At 46.8% G+C, this 21,970-nt stretch overlaps 1 protein-coding gene and 1 non-coding gene across 2 annotated transcripts; one reads left to right on the top strand and one right to left on the bottom strand.

Annotated features, from left to right (window-relative positions):
- The first annotated feature begins 63 nt into the window (after nt 1–63).
- On the top strand, nt 64–3,293 carry CUNH15orf48 (chromosome unknown C15orf48 homolog). The gene is made up of 5 exons (XM_033190232.1): nt 64–217; nt 321–383; nt 550–635; nt 1,635–1,695; nt 2,795–3,293. Exons 2-5 carry the CDS (start codon nt 348–350, stop codon nt 2,861–2,863), a joined length of 252 nt encoding a protein of 83 aa, XP_033046123.1. The 5' UTR covers nt 64–217; nt 321–347; the 3' UTR covers nt 2,864–3,293.
- Nucleotides 3,294–15,905: 12,612 nt separating this feature from the next.
- LOC117071707 lies at nt 15,906–15,967 on the bottom strand. The gene has a single exon (XR_004432457.1). It is a non-coding gene; the product is annotated as a U7 small nuclear RNA (small nuclear RNA).
- Between the last annotated feature and the right edge of the window lie 6,003 nt (nt 15,968–21,970).

The following is a 21,970-nucleotide window of genomic DNA, read 5'->3' as shown; positions in this document are numbered from 1 at the left end:
TCGGCCGCACAATGAACTGCAGGGGGCGCCCGGGAGCCGCGTGCCCAACAGGGAAAGCGAGTCAGCTCCCGCTCGCTCCCCGCCCCACGCGCGTGACCAGAGCGCGCTGGCCCGGCCCACCCGGGGCGGTTGTGGTTGCTATATATAAGGTGGGGAGGCCGCCCGCCCGTTCGGTTCCGGGCGTTACCATCGTCCGTGCGCACCGTCCCACGTCCAGGTGAGTCTGCCATCTGCGGAGACGCGGACGCGCCGGCCCGCGGTTGGCTTGCGGGGCGCGGTGGACGGTTTGGCGCCCACCAGGTGATCTTGTTAATTTCTAGATTTGGCAATTCTTCGCTGAAGTCATCATGAGCTTTTTCCAACTCCTGATGAAAAGGAAGGAAGTAAGTTTTTAAAACAATTGAAAATCTTGACTAAAGTTTTAATTTTTAAAGATGAAAAGATGGCACAGATTTTGAAGAACGTGTAAGATAAATATAGCTGTTTGGCTGTTTCAAACGTTTCATATTGAAATGTCCGAATGTGTCCCCTCCACCTGTTGTGTGTTAGCTCATTCCCTTGGTGCTGTTCACGAGTGTGGCGGCGGGTGGAGCCTCGTCTTTTGCTGTGTATTCTCTTTGGAAAACCGATGTGATGTGAGTAGGTCTCAATTTATAAAAGCGTTTTTGGCAGTGTTTGGTTGACCTTTAGTTTATGAAATGTACGAGAGAAGTTTCCTATTTTTTTCCCATGCATAAGAATGCTAAATTGTGAACTGGGAGTCAGGGTTAAGACGCATCTTTTATCGGAAAACTCATGATATTGTCTACCAATGAGTCAGAAAATGAAAATTAGAAAAAAATTTAAAAAGAAGAAAGACAAAATATTTTAAAACCCTTGATATTAATCAAATTAGTTTATTTCTTGTGTTTATTCTTTTACCCATTGGCCCTCCTCCACTCTCCGGCAGTGAAGTAAAGCTTCTTTTTTTTTTTTTAAGTTTTGAAATTTAAAGTTCTTCAGTGGTTTTGTGAGATATATACATACAATAAAGCAATCATTTTAATTAAAATTTTAAAATTTAGCTTATTAGATTTTTACTAATGTGGTAGAATTGATAGATTCAGTTGTCTAGGATGAACCTAATCTCAACTTTGGGTAGAAGAAAGTAAAAAACAAAAACATGTATCTTGGAATATGAGCAAAAGATAAACTTGAAACTGATGGAGGCTGGAGAGAGGGCAGTCCTGTAACCACTGGGAGAAGGGCCTAGAGCCCTGGAGTTCACCACCTGCAGAGTTCAACCTGCCCCTCCCACAAACTGAGATCAGAACATTATTGCATGTCCTTGGCTTGGCAGTTTTACTCCCATGGTTATTCGATTTGTGGGATCTTTCTGCAATGTAGCCCCATCAAGAGAATACAGAGTACCTCCTACCCTTTAGAGGAATTGATGCTTACTATTTGAGCCACACCTTCAAACTCCCTTAGAGAATTTTCCATCAATTTTAGTTACTACTGATGGTTCCTGATCATTAGTAGACAAATGCCTAAGTATGAGATTGGTTTTGTCCCTAGCACGTTTATAGACCCAGTGTCAGTGTTGGTTTAAATCCACATATTTTAATGTTTAATTGGCTTTCTACTAATTTTAGCCTTGATCGAAAAAGAAATCCAGAACCTTGGGAAACTGTGGACCCTACTATACCGCAAAAGGTATTGTTAAATTAAAAACAAATGATTTCCATTTTGCCCAAACCTTAGCACCTTTGTCAGCAAGATAGATTTAGTACCTTACCCTTATTGTGTAACTTAGATCAATTGTGCCTTCATCGAGTAATTAAAATGAGGAAATTTTAAGAGCCTCCTCTAGGCCGGGAGCATTGTCTATCCACTCATGAGGAGCACATACACTTGGAACTTACAGCTCACATAACACATGGCAAACTCAAAAATCTGCATCCTGGCCAGGCACGGTGTCTCACACCTGTAGTGCCAACACTTCGGGAGGCCGAGGCAGGTGGATCACTTGAAGTCAGGAGTTCGAGACCAGCTTGCCCAACATGGTAAAACCCCATCTTTACTAAAAATACAAAAATTAGCTGGGCGTAGTGGCACACACCTGTAAACCCAGCTCCTGCGCGAGAATTGCTTGAACCTGGGAGGCAGAAGCTGCAGTGAGTTTGTGCCACTCCACTCCACTCCAGCCTGGGCAACACAGCAAGACTCTGTCTTTTAAAAATCTGGATACTGGTAAGTGAAAGTAGGGCACATATATTTGATCTTTCCCTGTGATTGCATGACACTTAGGAACCCAAGGGCTTTTTTAAAAAGATGGGCTGATAGAAAAAAGCTCCCATTGGGCCGGGTGCGGTGGCTCAAGCCTGTAATCCCAGCACTTTGGGAGGCCGAGACGGGCGGATCACAAGGTCAGGAGATCGAGACCATCCTGGCTAATACGGTAAAGAATACAAAAAACTAGCCGGGCGACGAGGCTGGCGACTGTAGTCCCAGCTACTTGGGAGGCGGAGGCAGGAGAATGGCGTGAACCTGGGAGGCGGAGCTTGCAGTGAGCTGAGATCCGGCCACCGCACTCCAGCCCAGGCGACAGAGCCAGACTCCGTCTCAAAAAAAAAAAAAAAAAAGGAAAAAAGATCCCATTACTATTTTGTGCATGTTTTAGAGATGGAAAGAGGTAGGTACAAACACAATGGTGATGCTTTTTCTGAAGGAGAGTGTGGACAAATCCCAAAGAGGGACATGCAAATGAAAGTCAAATTTTTAACACAATTTTTTTTTCCTTTTTTCCCTTCAGCTTATAACAATCAACCAACAATGGAAGCCCATTGAAGAGTTGCAAAAGGTCCAAAGGGTGACCAAATGACCAGCCCTCGCCTCTTTCTTCCAAAGAGTACTCTATAAATCTAGTGGAAACATTTCTGCACAAAGTAGATTCTGGACACCAGTGTGCGGAAATGCTTCTGCTGCATTTTTAGGGTTTGTCTACATTTTTTGGGCTCCAGATAAGGAATTAAAGGAGTGCAGCAATAACTGCATTGTCTAAAAGTTTGTGCTTATTTTCTTGTAAATTTGAATGTTGCATATTGAAATTTTTGTTTATGACCTATGAATATTTTTCTTAAAATTTATAAAGCTTTGTAAATTAGATCGTCTATAATATGCCATTTGTGCAAGATTTCTCAAAGACTAGATATATATTTAAATGGAAGAGAAAATATTTTTATGGGAGAAAAATACATTTGAACCCTTAAATTTCATCTTTTAAATAACATCCAGTACAGATTTCTGCGTAAGCTTTTTTTCCCCCAAGTTCATTCATTCACTAGTAGTTTATTGAGCACCTACTGTTTGCAGTATAGCTAACAAAGCCAAAATTTGGTTGGATATGAATAAAAGATGGTAAGTACAATGAGGAAAATGAAGTGGGGATGAGGTTGGAGACTCACATGAGGATTGATCTTGGAGGAAGTGCTGGGATTCTGGAGGTGGACTGGAATGCAAGGCATACTGAGATCTGCCCTAAAGATGCCAAGCCATACTGTGATGTTCCTGTGGGGGCTGGGGAGGGGAAGGTGGGGAACCTTGCCAGCACCCTTCAGAGTTTGGGGCCACTCTTCCCTCTGGCCAATGGTAACTTGAAGGCTAGAGACACACTCATATCCAACACACACCCCCTGGGCTCCCCTGACTGTCTTTTTTTTTTTTTTTTTTTTTTGAGGCGGAGTCTCGCTCTGTCGCCCGGACTGGAGTGCAGTGGCCAGATCTCAGCTCACTGCAAGCTCCGCCTCCTGGGTTTCCGCCATTCTCCTGCCTCAGCCTCCCAAGTAGCTGGGACTACAGGCGCCCGCCACCTCGCCCGGCTAGTTTTTGTATTTTTAGTAGAGACGGGGTTTCACCGTATTAGCCAGGATGGTCTCGATCTCCTGACCTCGTGATCCGCCCGTCTCGGCCTCCCAAAGTGCTGGGATTACAGGCTTGAGCCACCGCGCCCGGCCCCCTGACTGTCTTTAAAAATGAAATAAGAAAGTTACTTTTCATTAACTTCTTTTAAAAATGGAGATATAATTCACATGCCATAGTATTCACCCATTTAAATTGCACAATTCAGTGGTTTTTAGCATATTCACAAAGTTGTGCAACCATCTCTATCTAATTCTAGAACGTTTTCCTCACCCCAGAAAGAGCTCTGTACCATTAACAGTCATTTCCCTAGTCCCAATCCCTCTGCTCCCAGCCCCAGGGAAATACTAATAAACCACCTCTACGGATTTGCCCATTCCGGACATCTCATGTAAATGGAATCATGTCATCTGTGACCTTTGGGTTTGGCTCCTTTAATTTGGTATAGTGTTTTTAAGAGTCATCCATGTTGTGCCATGTCTATATTCAGTGTTGCATTACTTTTTCTGACAGTACTGTTCCAATGTAAGGATATGCCATTTTTGCTTATCCATTGGTAAGTTGACGAACATTTGGGTTGTTTCTACTTTTTGGCTATTATGAATAATGCTGCTATGAACAGCCATGTACAAACTTTTGTGTGGCCATATATTTTCGGTTCTCCTAAGTAGGTACCTAAGTTCATTAACTTTTTTTTCTTTTTTCTTTTTTTTTTTTTTTGAGACAGGGTCTTGCTGTGTCACCCTGACTAGACAGGTTGGAGTGCAGTGGCACCATCTCACAGCCTCTACCTCCTGGGCTCAAGCAATTCTCGTGCCTCAGCCTCCCCAGTAGCTGGGATCACAGGCATGCACCACCACCACACCTGGCTAATTTTTGTATTTTTAGTAGAGGCAGGGTTTTGCCATGTTGGCCACGCTGGTCTTGAACTCCTGACCTTAAGTGATCCACCCGCCTGATCACTTGAGGAAAGGAGTGATCCCTTTCCTCTCCATTGGATCATGGCTGACACCCCTATAACAAAAGACAGGTTAACAAGAAAAAGCATAACAAACTTACAGTTTTACTTGACATGGTAGCCTTCAGAATGAAGACCCAAAGATACAGGGAAAACTATTCATTTTTATGCTTATGTTCAATGAAAAGTCAATGTAGAAATATGGACAAAAAGGGTATGGTCCTAATGCTATTAGAATAGACTTCATGGGGAAGCTCACCAAGGTCTGTCTGCAGCATTACCCCCTGCCAGGTGTGGGGGTAGGCTCCCTCTGGAATGAGTGTCTTAATTTCTTTATGGCCAGCTGTTACATAGAAAGGTGGGGGAAATTTAAGAGCAATGTCTTTAGGTTTTATGACTGGCTTTCAGGAAAACGGATTCTGGCTTCTATGACCCGCCTTGGAGAAGAGGAATTCTAGTTTCTATGGCTCACCTGGGGGAGAATCAGGGGCAACAGACAGGAGGACAGAGAAACTGCTTCTGCGGCCTTCATTTGGGGTATCATTTTTGGGGCTCCAGCGTTACCTTCACAGCAATAAAAAAATAACTAGGTCTTGCCAGGAACTTGGCAACTCTGAGAGGATTAAAGCAAGACTGCTGCCAACTTCTGTTGCTTCCTTATCACCTCAAGTCATCTCAGATGAAAGTCTCTGACAGTTGATCCCAAGGAATTACATGCAGCAATTGGGAAGCATATTTTTATTTGCTTAAGCTTCTAAAGTTGAATGTAATATCACTCGCACAAATAAACATTTACAGCCTAGTGATAGTTGGTCAACTAAGAGAGCAAAGTATAGAGTGTTTTTCAAAGGATGACTGTGGCTTTCAACTTTAAAACACAAACCTGATTGAAATGTGGTGCGAACATGGCAATGGGAGGTACTCTTCTGCAGGTTTGGGAGGGAGAGAGGTCAAAAGCAATGTTGATGCTTCAATTTCAAAAGATTTGGGTTTTGTTGTGTTCTTAGCATTTCCCTCAAATATTTTATTTTGAAATTTTTCAAATATGCAGAGAAGTTGAAAGATGGATACTCACACTTCTTATCAATGAAGAGTTTGCCTCATTTGCTGTATCTCCCTGTATATATATGTATGCTTTTCAAAAATTAACTCGTTGAGGCCAGGTGCAGTGGCTCATGCCTATAATCCCAACACTTTGGGAGGCTGAGCCAGGCAGATGGCTTGAGTCCAGGAGTTTGAGACCAGTGTGGGCAACATGGTGAAACCCCATCTCCACTAAAAATGCAAAAATGAGCCAGATGTGGTGGCGCACACCTGTGGTCCCAGCTATTTGGGAGGCTGAGGTAGGAGGATCACCTGAGCCTGGGAGGTCAAGGCTGCAGTGAGCCTTGATCTTGTGCCACTACACTCCAGCCTGGGCAACCCAAGTAAGATCCTGTCTCAAAAAAAAAAAAAAAAGAACAAGTTACAGATATAAGGCTTTTGTCCCTAAAAATTTAAGCATGTATTCACTGCCTAAGATAAACGACTTTCTAGCTGACTAGAATATCATTATCATCCCTAAGAAAGCCAACATAGAAATGCAGGAGAGCCGGTGCGGTGGCTCATGCCTGTAATCCCAGCACTTTGGGAGGCTGAGGCGGGCAGATCACCTGAGGTCGAGAGTTCGAGACCAGCCTGACCAATATGGTGAAACCCCGTCTCTACCAAAAATACAAAAATTAGCTGGGCCTGGTGGTGCACGCCTGTAATCCCAGCTACTCGGGAGGCTGAGACAGGAGAATCACTTGAACCCAGAGGTGAAGGTTGCCAAGATCACACCATTGCCCTCCAGCCTGGGCAGCAGAGTGAGATTCCGTCTCAAAAATAGTAAATAAATAATAATAAAAAAGAAATGCAGGAGAAAAAAGTGGAATGTGGGGAGGAGGGGATAAAGAAGAAAATGAGTTAGGCTTTGAAATTGTTCACTGGAGAGCCTGGAGAGCCATCTAGGTGCTACACCTGGAAACAGGTGAAAGAGGGATAAAACCAGGGCATGGATGAGTTGGCCTACAGAGGGCTTCTAGAGCAAAATGAAGATTGAAATGAACACTGTAAGAGGCAGGCAGAGAAAGAGGACCCGTCTATCATGGGGATTGAGGAGAGATGTGGTGTGGAGGAGCCCAGAGAGGAGGAAATGCTCTTCCCAGTCAAGAGCTTGCTGCTGTTTGCAGTAAAACCAAAGCCCAGAATCCTTTCAGTTTTGTGGTGTTGAACTTTAAGCAAACATCTGGAATTCTCTTCTACATACAAATCAAATATGATGCTTTCTGAGCAAAAAAGTTTTTTTTTTTTTTTTTTGAGGCGGAGTCTCGCTCTGTCGCCCGGACTGGAGTGCAGTGGCCAGATCTCTCAGCTCCCTGCAAGCTCTGCCTCCCAGGTTCACGCCATTCTCCTGCCTCAGCCTCCCGAGTAGCTGGGACTACAGGCGCCCGCCACCTCGCCCGGCTAGTTTTTGTATTTTTTAGTAGAGACGGGGTTTCACCGTGTTAGCCAGGATGGTCTCCATCTCCTGACCTCGTGATCCGCCCGTCTCGGCCTCCCAAAGTGCTGGGATTACAGGCTTGAGCCACTGCGCCCGGCCCTGAGCAAAAAAGTTAGTATCACATTCCGTATCACTAGAAACTGGAGTGAGAGCTTATCATTTTTCATTTTCTTGAAGAAATTATTTTACATTTTAGTTGAGACTTTGTGGTAGACAAAGAAATTACAGGCTCAGAAATCAGGCTGCTCTGCCACTACATTGTTTTAGAAAAGCCTCAGGTTCCTCAACTATAAAACTGCACCAGTGGGGCCGAGTGCTGTAGCTCATGCCTGTAATCTCAGAACTTTGGGAGGCCGAGGGGGGCGGATCACGAGGTCAGGAGATCGAGACCATCCTGGCCAACATGGTGAAACCCCGTCTGTGCTAAAATAACAACAACAACAAAAAATTAGCCACATGTGGTGGCGCACGCATGTAGTCCCAGCTACTCAAGAGGTTGAGGCAGGGGAATTGCTTGAAACTGGGAGGTGGAGGTTGCAGTGAGCCAAGGTCGTGCCACTGCACTCCAGCCTGAGACAGAGCGAGACTCCATCTCAAAAAAACAAAACAAACAACAACAAAAAAAACTGGGCCAGTTCAGGCCAGGCACGGTGGCTCACACCTGTAATCCCAGCACTTTGGAAGGCTGAGGCTGGGTCACTTGAGATCAGGAGTTTGAGACCAGCCTGACCAACTTGGTGAAACCTCGTCTCTACTAAAAATACAAAAATTAGCCCTGTGTGGTGGCACATGCCTGTAATCGCAGCTACTCAGGAGGCTGAGGCAGGAAAATTGTTTGAACCTGGGAGGCAGAGGTTGCAGTGAGCTAAGATCGCGCCACTGCACTCTAAGCTGGGCAACAAAGCGAGACTCTGTCTAAAAAAAAAAAAAAAAAAACCGGGGCCAGTTCATACCTGTTTAGGTTAGTAGTACTGATTACTTACAGGAGATAATAGCTATAAAGTTCCTAAAATGGTGCTTAACATGAACTAGCTGTTCAGTAAGTACTGAACAGAAGGGAATACTTCTTCCTTAAAAAAATAAAAATAAAAAAATAAAAAATAAAATAAGATTATCCCTATAATAACAGCACCTTGGGAGGCTGAGACAGGCAGATTGCTTGAGCTCAGGAGTTCGAGACCAGCCTGGGCAACATGTGAAACCCTGTCTCTACAAAAAATACAAAAATGAGCCGGGTGTGGTGAAGCATGCCAGTGGTGCTATTCGGAATGCCGAAGTGGGAAGATTGCTTGAACCCAAGAGGTGGAGGTTGCAGTGAGCCGAGATTGCACCACTGCACTCCAACTTGGGTGATGAAGCAAGACCCTGTCTGAAAAAAAGGAGATTATCACTATAAAACTGCCATATGTGTTTATGATTACATTCCATGAGTGGGAGCACTGCCTGTTTCAAATCCATGCATACCCAGCTCTGTTTGAAATCTATGCCAGTGACTCCTGGCCCACCTTTGGTTCACAATGCCCCAGTTACATACCTTTTATTTTTTTATTTTTATTTTATTTTATTTTATTTTATTTTATTTTTATTTTTTGAGACGGAGTCTTGCTCTGCCACCCAGGCTGGAGTGCAGTGGCCGGATCTCAGCTCACTGCAAGCTCCGCCTCCCGGGTTTATGCCATTCTCCTGCCTCAGCCTCCCGAGTAGCTGGGACTACAGGCGCCCGCCTCGTCGCCCGGCTAGTTTTTTTGTATTTTTAAGTAGAGACAGGGTTTCACCGTATTAGCCAGGATGGTCTCGATCTCCTGACCTCGTGATCCGCCCGTCTCGGCCTCCCAAAGTGCTGGGATTACAGGCTTGAGCCACCGCGCCCGGCCATACATACCTTTTAGAGAGAGTGCACACACAGCTGTAGATAAATGCATCCCATATTCACTCTCATCTACATAGATACCTAGCTTAAAATAAGAACCCCTGCACACATAACACATATAGATGATCTCACAACCAGAAAAGACATAACAAAAACATACATATCTCCTTAGAAATAAGGCCCAGCACAGTGGCTCACAATCAGTAATCCCAGCACTGTGGGAGGCCCAAGTGGGCGGATCACTGGAGCCCAGGAATCTGAGACCTGCCTGGCCAACATAGGAAAACCCCGTCTCTACTAAAAATACAAAAAACTAGCTGGGCGTGTTGGCGCTTATCTGTAATCCCAGCCGCTCGGGACGCTAAGAATTGCTTGAACCCAGGAGGTGGAGGTTGCAGTGAGCCAAGATTGCATGGCTGCACTCCAAACTGGGTGACAAAGTGAGATTATTGTCTCAAAAAATAAATAAATAAATGTGCATATTTTAGTAATTACATATATTCTCACATTCAAAAGTAATGGTCTGTGGTTTGAAGAAGGAAATGGAGTTGAGTGCATGTACCTAAGATAGCCGTAAGAATTTTCGACCTAAAGAAGGACACTGAGGCGAAATTAACAGAGAGTTTACTGGGGCCAAGGTTGAGAACTGCAGCCTGGGACACACTTCCCAGTTGTCTTACAGAATGCTCCCGCTAGGGTTTGCTGCAAGCAGGTTTTTAAGGGCAAAAGGGAACAAAAGGTGGGCTGACAAAGTTGTTTGACAGGAGTGCTCATTGGTTTATAGAAATAACACTGATTAATGATTAACTGTACATTATTGAACTACAGGGTGTGCACGATGGTGTCCAGTGTATGGCATTTTATGGCTGCTTGGCATTAGTCTAGAGCCCACATAGCAAATGGCTTCAAGAGGTAGTCACTTAGCTCAAGGATGTGACTGCTGTCACACTCTGTCACATTTCATTGCCTCTCTGGGCCCGATAACTAAAACATTCCTCAGATAAAAGTTTATTTTCTTTCTCGGAATGGAATTCGTTTTTCTAGTATGATTGGCCCTTAAAATGTCTTCTTCTCATGCTTAGAAAATTGCCTCAGATAATTATCTCATTTCTCTGTAGAAACTAAGGCTGTTTTTTGTTTTTGTCTTAGTCATGTTTTACTATATCATTTGCCTGTTTGTACACTACCTAGCTTAAGATGAAAATTAGAATAAAATGAAGGAAAATCCCAAATGTTATAATTCTTGCAGACATGTTAAAACCAACTTGCTCATTCACCTGGTGAATATATAATAAGACATTCTATTACATATATTACATGTATAATAGGCTATTGCTTATTTGGAGGGTGGGCATACTATTTTAAAAAATAAGGCCAGTGGCCGGGCGAGGTGGCTTATGCCTGTAATCTCAGCACTTTGGGAGGCCGAGGCTGGCAGATCACCTGAGGTCAGGAGTTCGAGACCAGCCTGGCCAACGTGGTGAAATCCCGTCTGTACTAAAAATACAATATTGTTTGCTTGTTAATTTGGAGACTATTTCATTGAGTCAACCACTGTATGTTTCCCACATTTTAATTGTGCCAGATTTTTTAAAAAGTAGTGCCATTTACTTTTAAAATTATTATTTAAAAATTATTTAATTAAAAAATGTTTAATTACATTAAATTTGAGTTAAAACAGCATTTTAATTTAATAATTTAAAAATTACTATTTTAAATTGAGATGTAGTTTAGATACAATAAAATGAACAGGCCTCCGTTGTTCAGTTTAAGGAAGAATTTTGATAATTGTATGGCCCCATGGAATAGTCATGCAAAACTAGCTGTGGAACATTTCTATCACTCCAGAAAGTTCTCCTGTGGTACCATTTACTTTTAAAATTAAAAGCCACCAAAATGTACACTTTAAAAGGATGAATTTTATGTGAGTTATGTCTCCTACACACACACCCACACACACACACCCACACACACACACAAATTTGCCCCACATGTACTTGCTGTGTCACTTCCAGAAATAACAGAGGCTAGCATAATTTTTTAATACCATATAAAGTACCCGACTGTTGTGTGTGGAAACGCGCGAAGGGAGAAGAAAAGACATACACACAATACCTTTAAGGGTGAACAACCTTTATCTCATGTAAATGGCAATGCAGCTATAATAAGCAAATGATATAATAATAAACAGATACTAAGCAGATTGATATAATACGCAAATTGCAATGGGAAAGGAAGAAGGGAAAAGATATTTACACTCACCAGACTATGGAGGATTCACCACCAGATTGGGAAGCAACAGCCTGGGCTCCAGGGTCGGCCACTGGTCCGTGCACAGACAAGGAGAGGTCTCATGAAGCTTCAGCGTGGTCTGGAAGCCTAGTTCTTTTTGTAACTAGTTGTTTGTCACTAGTTGTGAGGCCCAGACATGAGGGCCCTTAATGACCGAGCTCAAGGAACACAAAAAGTTGGACTTGTTTTGCTGTTGTCTATTGTTTTTCAATAACTAACCTATAGGAGTAGATTGAAATAGAGATTTCTCCGAACAGTGCTGGATGAACACCTCAAGAGACTCACACAACCTGTTCCGGGAATTGGTGATCATTGTTTGTGTCCATGTTTAATTGAATTCAAATTTAATATTTAACTTTTCCTCCACACTGACCCCATATATAACATTCAATTTACTTTTTCCCTAAAACAGAAAATTGGGAGTTTGTGAACATTGTAAGAAATATACCGGCCGGGCATGGTGGCTCACGCCTGTAATCCCAACACTTTGGGAGGTTGAGGTGGGTGGATCACCTGAGGTCAGGAGTTCAAGATCAGCCTGGCCAACATGATGAAACCCCATCTCTATTAAAAATACAAAAAATTAGCTGGGCATGGTGGCATGGACCTGTAATCCCAGCTACTCAGAGGCTGAGGCAGGAGAATCACTTGAACCCGGGAGGCAGAGCCTGCAGTGAGCTGACATCGTGCCACTGCACTCCAGCCTGGGCAACAAGAGCAAAACTCGAAAGAAGGAAGGAAGGAAGGAGGGAGGGAGGGAGGGAGGGAGGAGGGAGGGAGGGAGGGAGGGAGGGAAGGAAAGAAAATAAAAGAGAAGACACCAAAGCCAGTTGGGCCGGGGCGGTGATTCGGCCTTCCACTGCAGTGACAATAAATAGGCTTCCCTGGGCTCTGGGGAACGGAGAAGGACATCGAGTTTACCTAGTGTCTAAGTGATGTAAATTTATCCCCCACTGAGGAAGGAAGGGCCTGGCCTGAATGCAAGAGAGTTACCACAGCAACAAGACTATCCTGGCAATAAATCCTCTCCAGGGCAAGGCTGCAAGCGAGGGAGGCGGGAGTGTGCAGCTGACCTCACAGCTAGATTATCACCATGTGCTCCACAAACTCCTCCTCCATGGGTGAATGTCAGAGCTAACCCAGAGAGCAGGGAACCCTCCATGCCACCAAATCAAAGCCTCCCCAGCCATACTAGGGATCTGGCTAACTCGCTCCAGAGAACGGCAGTCCTCAAACCTTAGCTGTGCGTCAGAATCCTGGAAGGCATGTTAAGATGTGGGCTGCTGGGCCCTAACTCCAAAGTTGTTGCTTCAGTGGTCGGGGCCGGAATCCAAGTGTTTGGGTTTTGAACAAGTTCCCAGGTGAAGCTGATGCTGCTGGTCTGGGGACCACACATTTTTATTTTTAAAAATTCTTTAATTTTTATTTAATTTTTATTTTTTTAGAGACAGGGCCTTGCTCTGTCAGCCAGGCTGGGTGCAGTGGCCTGATCAGAGCTCACTGCAGCCTCGAACTCCTGGGCTCAAGTGATCCTCCCACCTCAGCCTCCTGAGTAGCTGGCACTACAGGCACGCACCACCATACCCAGCTAATTGTTTTAAAATATTTTTTAGAGACGGGGGTGTCACTGTGTTGCCCAGGTCTTGAACTCTGGGTCTCAATCTACGCTCCAGCCTCAGCCTCCCAAAGTGCTGGGATTACAGGCGTGAGCCACCACACCTGTTTGGGACCACACTTTGAGAAAGTGCTAAACCCTTGGTTTAGCTTTCTACTCCTTATAATATTTGGTGCTTGAGAATTCTCACACAGTCAGTAATATTCTAGAACAGTCCGGACCTATCAGTCCTGATCACGCTATCTGGAGAGAAGGATCAAGCCAGGCGTGAAAGACCCAAGGGTGGGAATGCCTCTTCCAGCTAGGCTGCTCCGGCCACTGTTCAGACACACTAACCCCAGCACCCTAACCTGGGAGCAGTGGGATTTATCAGGTGTAGAGATAGCTGCATGTGCATTTGTGAACACTGTGTGGGTAGCAGAGATGACAGTTCTCATCAGCCATGTCAGAAGAGTCTAGTGATGGTTCTGCCAGTGACAATCTATCTCACATGAATTCAATGACTCAGTGGGCCAGGACAAAGCAGACAGGTTAGCACCTGGATCCAGCCTCTGCCAATCAAAAGCTGTGTGACCTGGGCAAATTTCCTTACTTCTCAGAATCTTGTTTTGCAAAGAACTCATTACTTTGCAAGGGTAAGCCTGTGGAGTTGGTCAGTAGTTGGAAATGTTTTAAGTGAGATATTTCTTGCCTGCATCTTTTCCTTCATTCCTCTTCTCCCCTTTAAGCTGGGAGCATTCCTTACTGTGGGGAAAGGGCTGAGGTTTTGAGGACAGTCCTGCTCTGGGTGGAGTTGGCGGACCGGCAGCATCAACACTACCTGAGAGGGAAGCAAATTCTGGGACCACAGCCCACAGCTACTGAATCTCAATCTGTCTCTAGGGATGAGGCCCAGAAATCTGTGTTTTAGCATGTAACGTCCTCAGGTTATTATACGCAGGTGACTGAGCAGCTCTGGCCTAGAACAAAAATGTGTCAATGTAGAGGCTTCAAAAGCCATAGTTGACAGCATGGTCTGAAAACCAGTATGCATACGTTGTATGCAGTATGTTGAGAAAGAGTTTTTCTTTGGAGGCCAAAGCTTAGAAAACCAAGCACAGAGTTTATGTTATAAGCCGTGGTAGCAGGAGGCATTTGTGTTGAAGCCCTCTCTATCCCTAAAGGAAGAACAGTTGGATCAGCGGGAAACAGAGCAGGACCAGATGGGGTGAGATTAGATCTTGGCGGACTTGCAGGGTACATCCTCCTTCTCACCCCACCAGGCCCTGGCTTGGAAAGGTTTACTGGGTGGGTCAGACTGTAACCCAAGTGGTGAAGTAGCAGACAGAGTTCCAGCCAGAGGTACACAACTGGAGGAAAGAAAGAGCTGAGAGGCCATTACAGGGGCACCTGCCACCCCAATTTATGGAGGGAGTAGAGACAGAAAGGGATGTAATCTGGAGAAAGAACTGTGCAGAAAACCAGAAGGAAGCCGAGGTGGGACAGCATGCATCCAGGGCTGGCGGGATTATTATTATGAGCCAGGAGCCCTGAAAAGCAGTGAGGGCAGCTTCAAAGGCAAAGCGTGAGTGGGAACAGTCGTTGCCCTGTCCTGGGTGGTGAGAGACAGTGTGGCCTATGTGGCTTTTCTTGCTGGTCCCGAGGGTTACTCCAGGCCTGCCTGTGATAACCTCGCCCTGTGCTGATCCTGGGGAAGGTTCTCTCCGGGTTTGTCCCCTGCAGACCCATGATTGTGGAGGAGCTGGCACTGAGGAAGGCATCCCCAGGGCCCTCCAGCCCAAAAAGGGGCCTGGCAGGCACTTGGCTCCACTGCCCTGAGGAATTGGGCAACCTGGGTGTGTCCCCGCAGTTCCTGGAGAGGTGGCTCCTTCACTCCCTCCTCTCCAAAAACAAACTCAGACGCCCATGGTGAGGTCAGTTTCAGTTGAAGCTGCTTTGCATAAAAAAACCAAAACATCTTCCTCTTGATGGGAATACTTACACCAAAAGCTTTATGAGCATGGCTTTGAGGGCTGCGAGATCAGGAGACGGGGGTTTTCCTCTCGATCTGCAGGACCTTGGGGAAATCACTCACCAGCTAACATGTGTCAGTGCTTACCGTGTGCCAGGCACCTTTGAATCCTCCCACAGCCCTTGAGGCTTTCTCAGTGAATGCTGAGAGGCGGGTGCTTTGCCTGGCTGCCAGGGCCCTGTAATCAGCAGAGCTGGGATTTGTGCCTGGGGGTCTAGGATGAAGCTAAGTGTTAGCGCATCTCTGAGATCCTTCCCAGTGCCCAAACTTCCCACTTCTCTAGTTCTAAATCACTGTGGGAGACTATGACTTAGGATGGCCACACTTGTTCTGATCTTGGGGGCTAGGATGTCCTAGATGACTGCATCCTGCCATGACCATCGGTAAACAGCTTCATTTGCCCCGAAGCTTCCTTTACAGGGAGAACAGGGCAAGACCCCACAGCAGCCACAGCAGACACATGGCTCTCACCACCAGCCTGTGTTTTTAAGGGCAGAGACCTTGTCTTCTCACTTTTGTATACTGCCCCCCTACCCCATGCTTCAGAGTACATGGCACGTGGTATGTGTTCCTTAAACGTTTCTGATTAAACCCAGTGACAAATCCTTTTGCAAAGATACCACAGTTGAGCTCTGGCATACTTACTCATGAGATTTTTAAGTATTCATTTATTCAACAAATATTTATGTATATATTTATTTCGTTTCATTTTTTAAATTACTTTTCTTGGGGGAGGGGGGCTTTCCAGCAAAAACCAGAAAGCGTGCTAGACAAATTCTAAAAGAGCTGTAACACTTCAACAAATATTTAAATGAGTGCCTACTGTCTGCCAGGCACACACCAGGTGATAAGTGATCCAATGGTGAGCAGAATAATAGGTCCTCCTGGGGTTACAGTCTTGTGGGGGAAGAAATAAACTAATCAGTTTCCCAAATGCACATAAAATGACAGCTATGAGAAGGTGACTGAAGGGAAGGGTCACAGGACTGTGGAAGCGTAGGCAAGAGGCCTGCCTGGGCTTCAGGGAGGCATCCCTGAGGTGAAGGCTTGCACATTGATCCACCCACCTACCATCTAGTAGGGAACACATTCCAGAAAGACCCACCTTCCTTCCTTCCCTTCCTTCCCCTCCTTCCCTTCCTTCCCTTCCTTCCCCTCCTTCCCCTCCTTCCCCTCCTTCCCTTCCTTCCCCTCCTTCCTCCTTCCCTTCCTTCCCCTCCTTCCCCTCCTTCCCCTCCTTCCCCTCCTTCCCCTCCTTCCCCTCCTTCCCCTCCTTCCCCTCCTTCCCTTCCTTCCCCTCCTTCCCCTCCTTCCCTTCCTTCCCCTCCTTCCCCTCCTTCCCCTCCTTCCCTTCCTTCCCCTCTTCCCCTCCTTCCCCCCTTCCCCTCCTTCCCTTCCTTCCCCTCCTTCCCGTCCTTCCCTTCCTTCCCTTCCTTCCCTCCATTTTTTTGAGACAGGATCTCACTCTGTCTCCCAGGCTTAAGTGCAGTGGTGAGATCCTAGTTCACTGCAGTTTCGAACTCCTGGGCTCAGGCAATGCTCCTGCCTCAGCCTCCTGGGTAGCTGGGACTACAGGTGGGTGCCACCATGCCCAGATAATTTTTAAAAATTTATAGTAGAGATGAGGTATCACTATGTTGCCCAAGCTGGTCTTGAACTCCTGGCCTCAAACAGTCTCTGCCCATCTCTGCCTCCCAAAATGCTGGGATTACAGATGTGATCCGCTGCGCCTGGCCCACAGGAGCAACTTTTGTAGTAGGCAGATGGATCCTCTATGCAATGACAGAAATTAAATGAATGTCCGTTCAAACTGTTTGGAGGCCACACTGCACATCCATTATCAAAAATAAATTAACAATATGAAACCTACCATTGACAAAGCCATAGGGAAATAGGTACAAATCATATATTGCTAGGAGCACTGCAACTTAGTTCAACTTTTTTGGAGGACAACCTGGCAATATGTACCCAGAGCTTTAGATACTGTACCCTAGGGGTTCACTTTGGGGAGTATTTCTTTTCTTTTCTTTTTTCTTCTTTTTTTTTTTGTTTGTTTTGTTTTGTGAAATGGAGTCTTGCTCTGTCGCCCAGGATGGAGTGCGGTGGTGGGATCTCGGCTCACTGCAACCTCCACCTCCCAGGCTCAAGTGATTCTCATGCCTCAGCCTCCCGAGTAGCTGGGTTTACAAGCTCACGCCACCATGCCCAGCTAATTTGTGTATTTTTAGTAGAGACAGGGTTTCACTATGTTGGCTGGGCTGGTCTTTAACTCCTGACCTCAAGTGATCCTTCCACCTCGGCCTCCCAAAGTACTGGAATTACAGACAAGAGCCACCACGCCTGGCTAGTTTGAGGAGTATTTCAAAAGGAAATGCAGTGGTATTTATAATAAAAAAAAACTTAAAGGAAATAAGACCCGATTAATATGTGAAAAACAATAATATATAAATACATGGATTGCAGTAGGCACCGAGAGGGTTGTAGTTGTTTATGCACCTTCCTGATGTTCATGAACGTCACCTCCTTGGATGCTCACGTCACTTCTATGAGGAACAGGAAGCTCTGGGCACCCAACTGGTGAGGGCAAGAGTCATGTGTGCCCCATATGACACCACGCTGCTAACTTCCATCTCACCGGTCCCCAGGCTGTCTGTGCTCCTGAGGGGACTCTGGGGCACGGTGACACTCCCCAGTGGGCAAGGGAACTTAGGTCACTGTCTGCTTTCAACACTTGTCCCTGAGTCACTGCCTGGGCCTGAGTAGGGGAAATCCAGCCCCTGCCTGCTGCAGCCACACGGCCTGGCTCCCCCAGCTCTGGGGGTTGTCACTGTTCTGAGGGTATCAAGCTGTGTGACGGTGAAGCCAGGTGCCCTCTCCCTACAGCCGCCCTTGCCCCACGGAGCCTGCCTGCTGGGATGCGGAGGAGGGGGTCCCAGCCCCTCCTATCCCATGTCAGGTCTGTAGCACACAGACTGCCTGCCCAGGGTCCTCAGATCAGCTGTCTTCACTCTGACCTGCAGGTCTCGGCTCCTGCTTACTGCAAGCTGGGTGCCTTCCTTCTACAGAACCCAGGTGCCCTTGCAAGGAAACCAAGGAATTTCCCCAGCAAGGAATCTTTGGCAACTCCAGGCCACAGGAAGGTCAAAAACGGTCAGACAAGGAATGAATTCCAGGGAGGAAGCACCAGCCCTGCCCACGTTGTCTGGGGCCCCTACCAAGGGGACAGGAAAGCTCCACAAACAGAACCCGGAGCATCCAGGGAACGTCCGGGCTGCAGGTAGGTGTCGCCTTACACACTTTACACCAGGCCCCTTCCTGCCTCCCCATTTAGAGCCTCTTGGACCAATCACATCAGAATCTCTAGGGCAGGACCTGTGGGCATCCATGCTTTTTAAAAGTCCTCCAGGGGTTTGCAGTGTGCAGACAAGGTTCAGGACCACTAATTTAAACTCTAAAATTCTTACACCAGATCTTTCTATAGTTTGGGGTATGCTACTTTCCTGTCTATGGAAATCCTGCTTGTCCTACAGGGCACATCTCAACTGCCCCCTCTTTGATGAAGCCTTCCTTGACTTCCCAGTTTCCTGAGACGAAGTTAATTGCTTCTCCACCATCATTAATTCTGGTGGGGTCTGGGCCATGCCTGGGTGCAAATCCTGCCTCCGTGACTTCCTAGTTGTGCCATGGCCACGTCTCTCCACTTCTGCAAGCCTCAATCTTCTTATCTGTAAAATGAGGCTAATAATAAAAGTACCTATTTTATAGGGTAATGTACAGTTAAATGCAATAATCTGCTTATAACAGTGGTGGTCAGTAAATGCTAGCCATTTCTTATAACTCAAATTCTTTTCTGCCTTGTCTGTACTTTCAAAATGCAAACTCCTTGCAAGTTGAGCCTGAGTCCACCCCAGCCTCACGCTCCCCGTACCCTGTCCACACCATCCTCTGCACGTAGCAGTATTCAATAATTATTTGATGAACAAATGAATCGGAAGGGAACCCTTATGTGACCTTGCTTCCCAATTTAGCTCTGGAATAAATCCAGAGTCCATATATTGATTTGTTGAGCAATGTTTTCCTTTACTGAGTGCTTCCTATATACTGGGCTCTGAGAATTTAAAGATAAACACACAATTACTGTCATTGAGGAGAGTCTGGCAGAGGACACAGATTTATGACCTTGTTGTTTTATTATGCTTGTAACATTGTCTCAGAAGTACCACCAAGGCACAAAGGAAGAAGAGGAGAAGGGGAGGGAGCAGGGAAGTGTTAGTGCGGAGGATACAAGGAGAAGGAGTTTGCTGGGTGGACAGGCAGGGAAGGGTCCTGGAGCTGAGGAAACAGTACCTGCGAGCCCAGAAAGGCCCAAGAGGGCGAGTGGCAGTCTGCCAGCCAGGGAGGGTCTGGTCGTGTTTGTGAGCTGAGAAGGTAAACAGAGAGCACCTGGGCTGGTTTCCTTCTCTCAGGCTGTCCCGGCAACCACGCCTTACTGAAAGGAGTCCTGACTCAGAGTTGCTGTGCTGTCCCTTCTCCTGTCCCTGCCCGGAAGAGGCCTATCAGGTTGACCAAGCTTTGCTCCCACCTGTGGGTGAGAAGGGCAGAGGGCCGAGAGTGGGTGCGGAGGAGGAGGAAGATTGGATGGCAATGATCCTGTGAGTTTCGTTCACTGGAGGTGTAACTTTCAGGCTCAAACTAGAGGCAAAAGATGGGGCAGTCCATGAGAAACAGGCAGGGGAGCAGGCGTAGCAGAGGGGCCCCGGCTGCCGCCAGGCAGGGGACTTGCCTCTTCTGTTTGTTTGTTAGAAATCATGACTCTGGCATTATTTGCTGTGACATCTTGGGTACTTAACCCCTCACTCAAGACCTCAGTGTCATCTTGTGTAAACTGAATGAAGTGGGCCGGGTGATCTTTCCACTCTCTAATTCCAAGGAAGAAGGAAGTTCAGGGAGCGGTGTGGATTTTGTAGATAAGGGGCCGAGGGTGGGGACTCCCACACAGGACAAAGTCTCTTCTGGAGGGAGCAGCAGCTTTTTCAGAGTGGGTGGGTGGCGGAGCTCACCTTCCTTTGCTGCTCCTAGGCCTGGTGCAGCCTCAAACCCCGGCAGATACTGAGGAGGTGGGGGAGTGGAGCTCCTCCCCTCACCCAGCAGAGAGGAGCGGAGCAGCCTCAGCCAGGCGGGCGGCCCCGGGAAAAGTGCTAGGGTACAGCTGCCCTAGGCCCCCCGATCCCTCCCAGCTGCTCTTCTCCTCCCTAGCACTGTATAGCCCACAGGAGCTAAATCCAGGGCAGACCCCAAGCTTCTGCCGAAGGGTAGAGGATGGCAGTGGGAGGTCAGTCAGGCGTCTGGGCCAAGAGCCCAGAGAAGAGCTGGTGGCCATAGCACAGGCTACATGAGGCTGGGTAGCGGGCTCACCTCCCCTTTGCCCCCACCCACCTCCTGCTGGCCTGAGGCATCCTGGGGACCCCTCAATCCCCACATCTTAGTCACAGTCCCTGAAAGTCCCCAGGTTCACAAGGATTCTATTTGAAGCAATGGTTCTCTCTGCTTTTATAAGCACCCAGCACCCAGCACCAACCTTTTGTGAAGATATAAAATAAAAGTAAAAATCTCTATAATTATTTTTTTTTAAGCAAACACTCACACATGGATTAAGAGGACCTGTTCACCATTCGCGCGGCAAACATTTACTGAGCATTTAGTATGCCAAGCCCCCTGCTGGGCTCAGGAGGACCCAGACCCAGGGTGGGAGCAGAACCCCATGGAACTGCCTAGGAGGTTCAGGAAAGACTTCTTTAGAGAGGAGAACCTTGAGCTGAGACCAGGAGGGCTGGAGAAATGTGGCCAACTGAAGGAGAGAGGCCAGCCTGAGCCAGGGCCAGGAGGCAGGGACTGTGAGTAGTTTATTGTGGTTGAAGCAGGAAGTTGACAGGGAAATGTTCCTTTTCCTGCACTCACACAATTGTAATGATCTGTGTCGCTGTTTGTTTAGTGTCTGTATCCCCTGCTAGACCACAAGCTCCAGGAGCAGGTACAGTGTGTATGTTCACTGCTGCATCCTGGCACCCAGCACGATGCCTAGCACAGGGGTCCCCAACCCCCAGACCAAGGACCAGTACTGGTCGTGACCTGTTAGGAAGCAGGTGCACAGCAGGAGGCGGCTGGCATTACCACCTGAGCTCCGCCTCCTGTCAGATCAGCAGTGGCATTAGATTCTCCTAGGAGTTTGAACCCCCCTGTGAACTGTGCGTGTGAGGGATCTAGGTTGCACACTCCTTATGACAATCTAATGCCTGATAATCTGAGGTGGAACAGTTTCATGCTGAAACCATCCTGCCTCGTCAGTGGAAAACTTGTCTTCCAAGAAACTGATCCCTGGTGCCAAAAAAGTCAGGAACCAGTGGCCTAGCACATAGCAAGTGTTCACTTAAATTGGTGTCACAGGAACAAGTAAAAGAAATAATCCTCACGTGGGTGAGATCAGAAGGGGCTGTGAAGTCATGCTAATGAGTTTGGACATTATCCCAGGGCCAACAGGAGCCACTGAAGGTTTTGGGTTTTTTTCTTATAATCATTTAGAATTTTGGGTGCAGTGGCTCATGCCTATAATCCCAGGACTTTGGGAGGTGAGGTGGGTGGATCACTTGGGGAGTTTGAAACCAGCTTGGCCAACATGGTGAAACTCCGTCTCTACTAAAAGTACAAAAATTAGCCAGGCATGGCCTGTCATCCCGGCTAGTGGGGAGGCTGAGACACGATAATCACTTGAACCCAGGGGGCGGATGTTGCAGTGAGCTGAG

Source organism: Trachypithecus francoisi, unplaced genomic scaffold (genome assembly GCF_009764315.1).
Source record: "Trachypithecus francoisi isolate TF-2019V2 unplaced genomic scaffold, Tfra_2.0 Lachesis_group3, whole genome shotgun sequence".
Taxonomy (NCBI): Eukaryota; Metazoa; Chordata; class Mammalia; order Primates; family Cercopithecidae; genus Trachypithecus; species Trachypithecus francoisi.
Note: the sequence above shows the minus strand (reverse complement) of the source record. Positions and strands in the feature narration are given on the sequence as shown.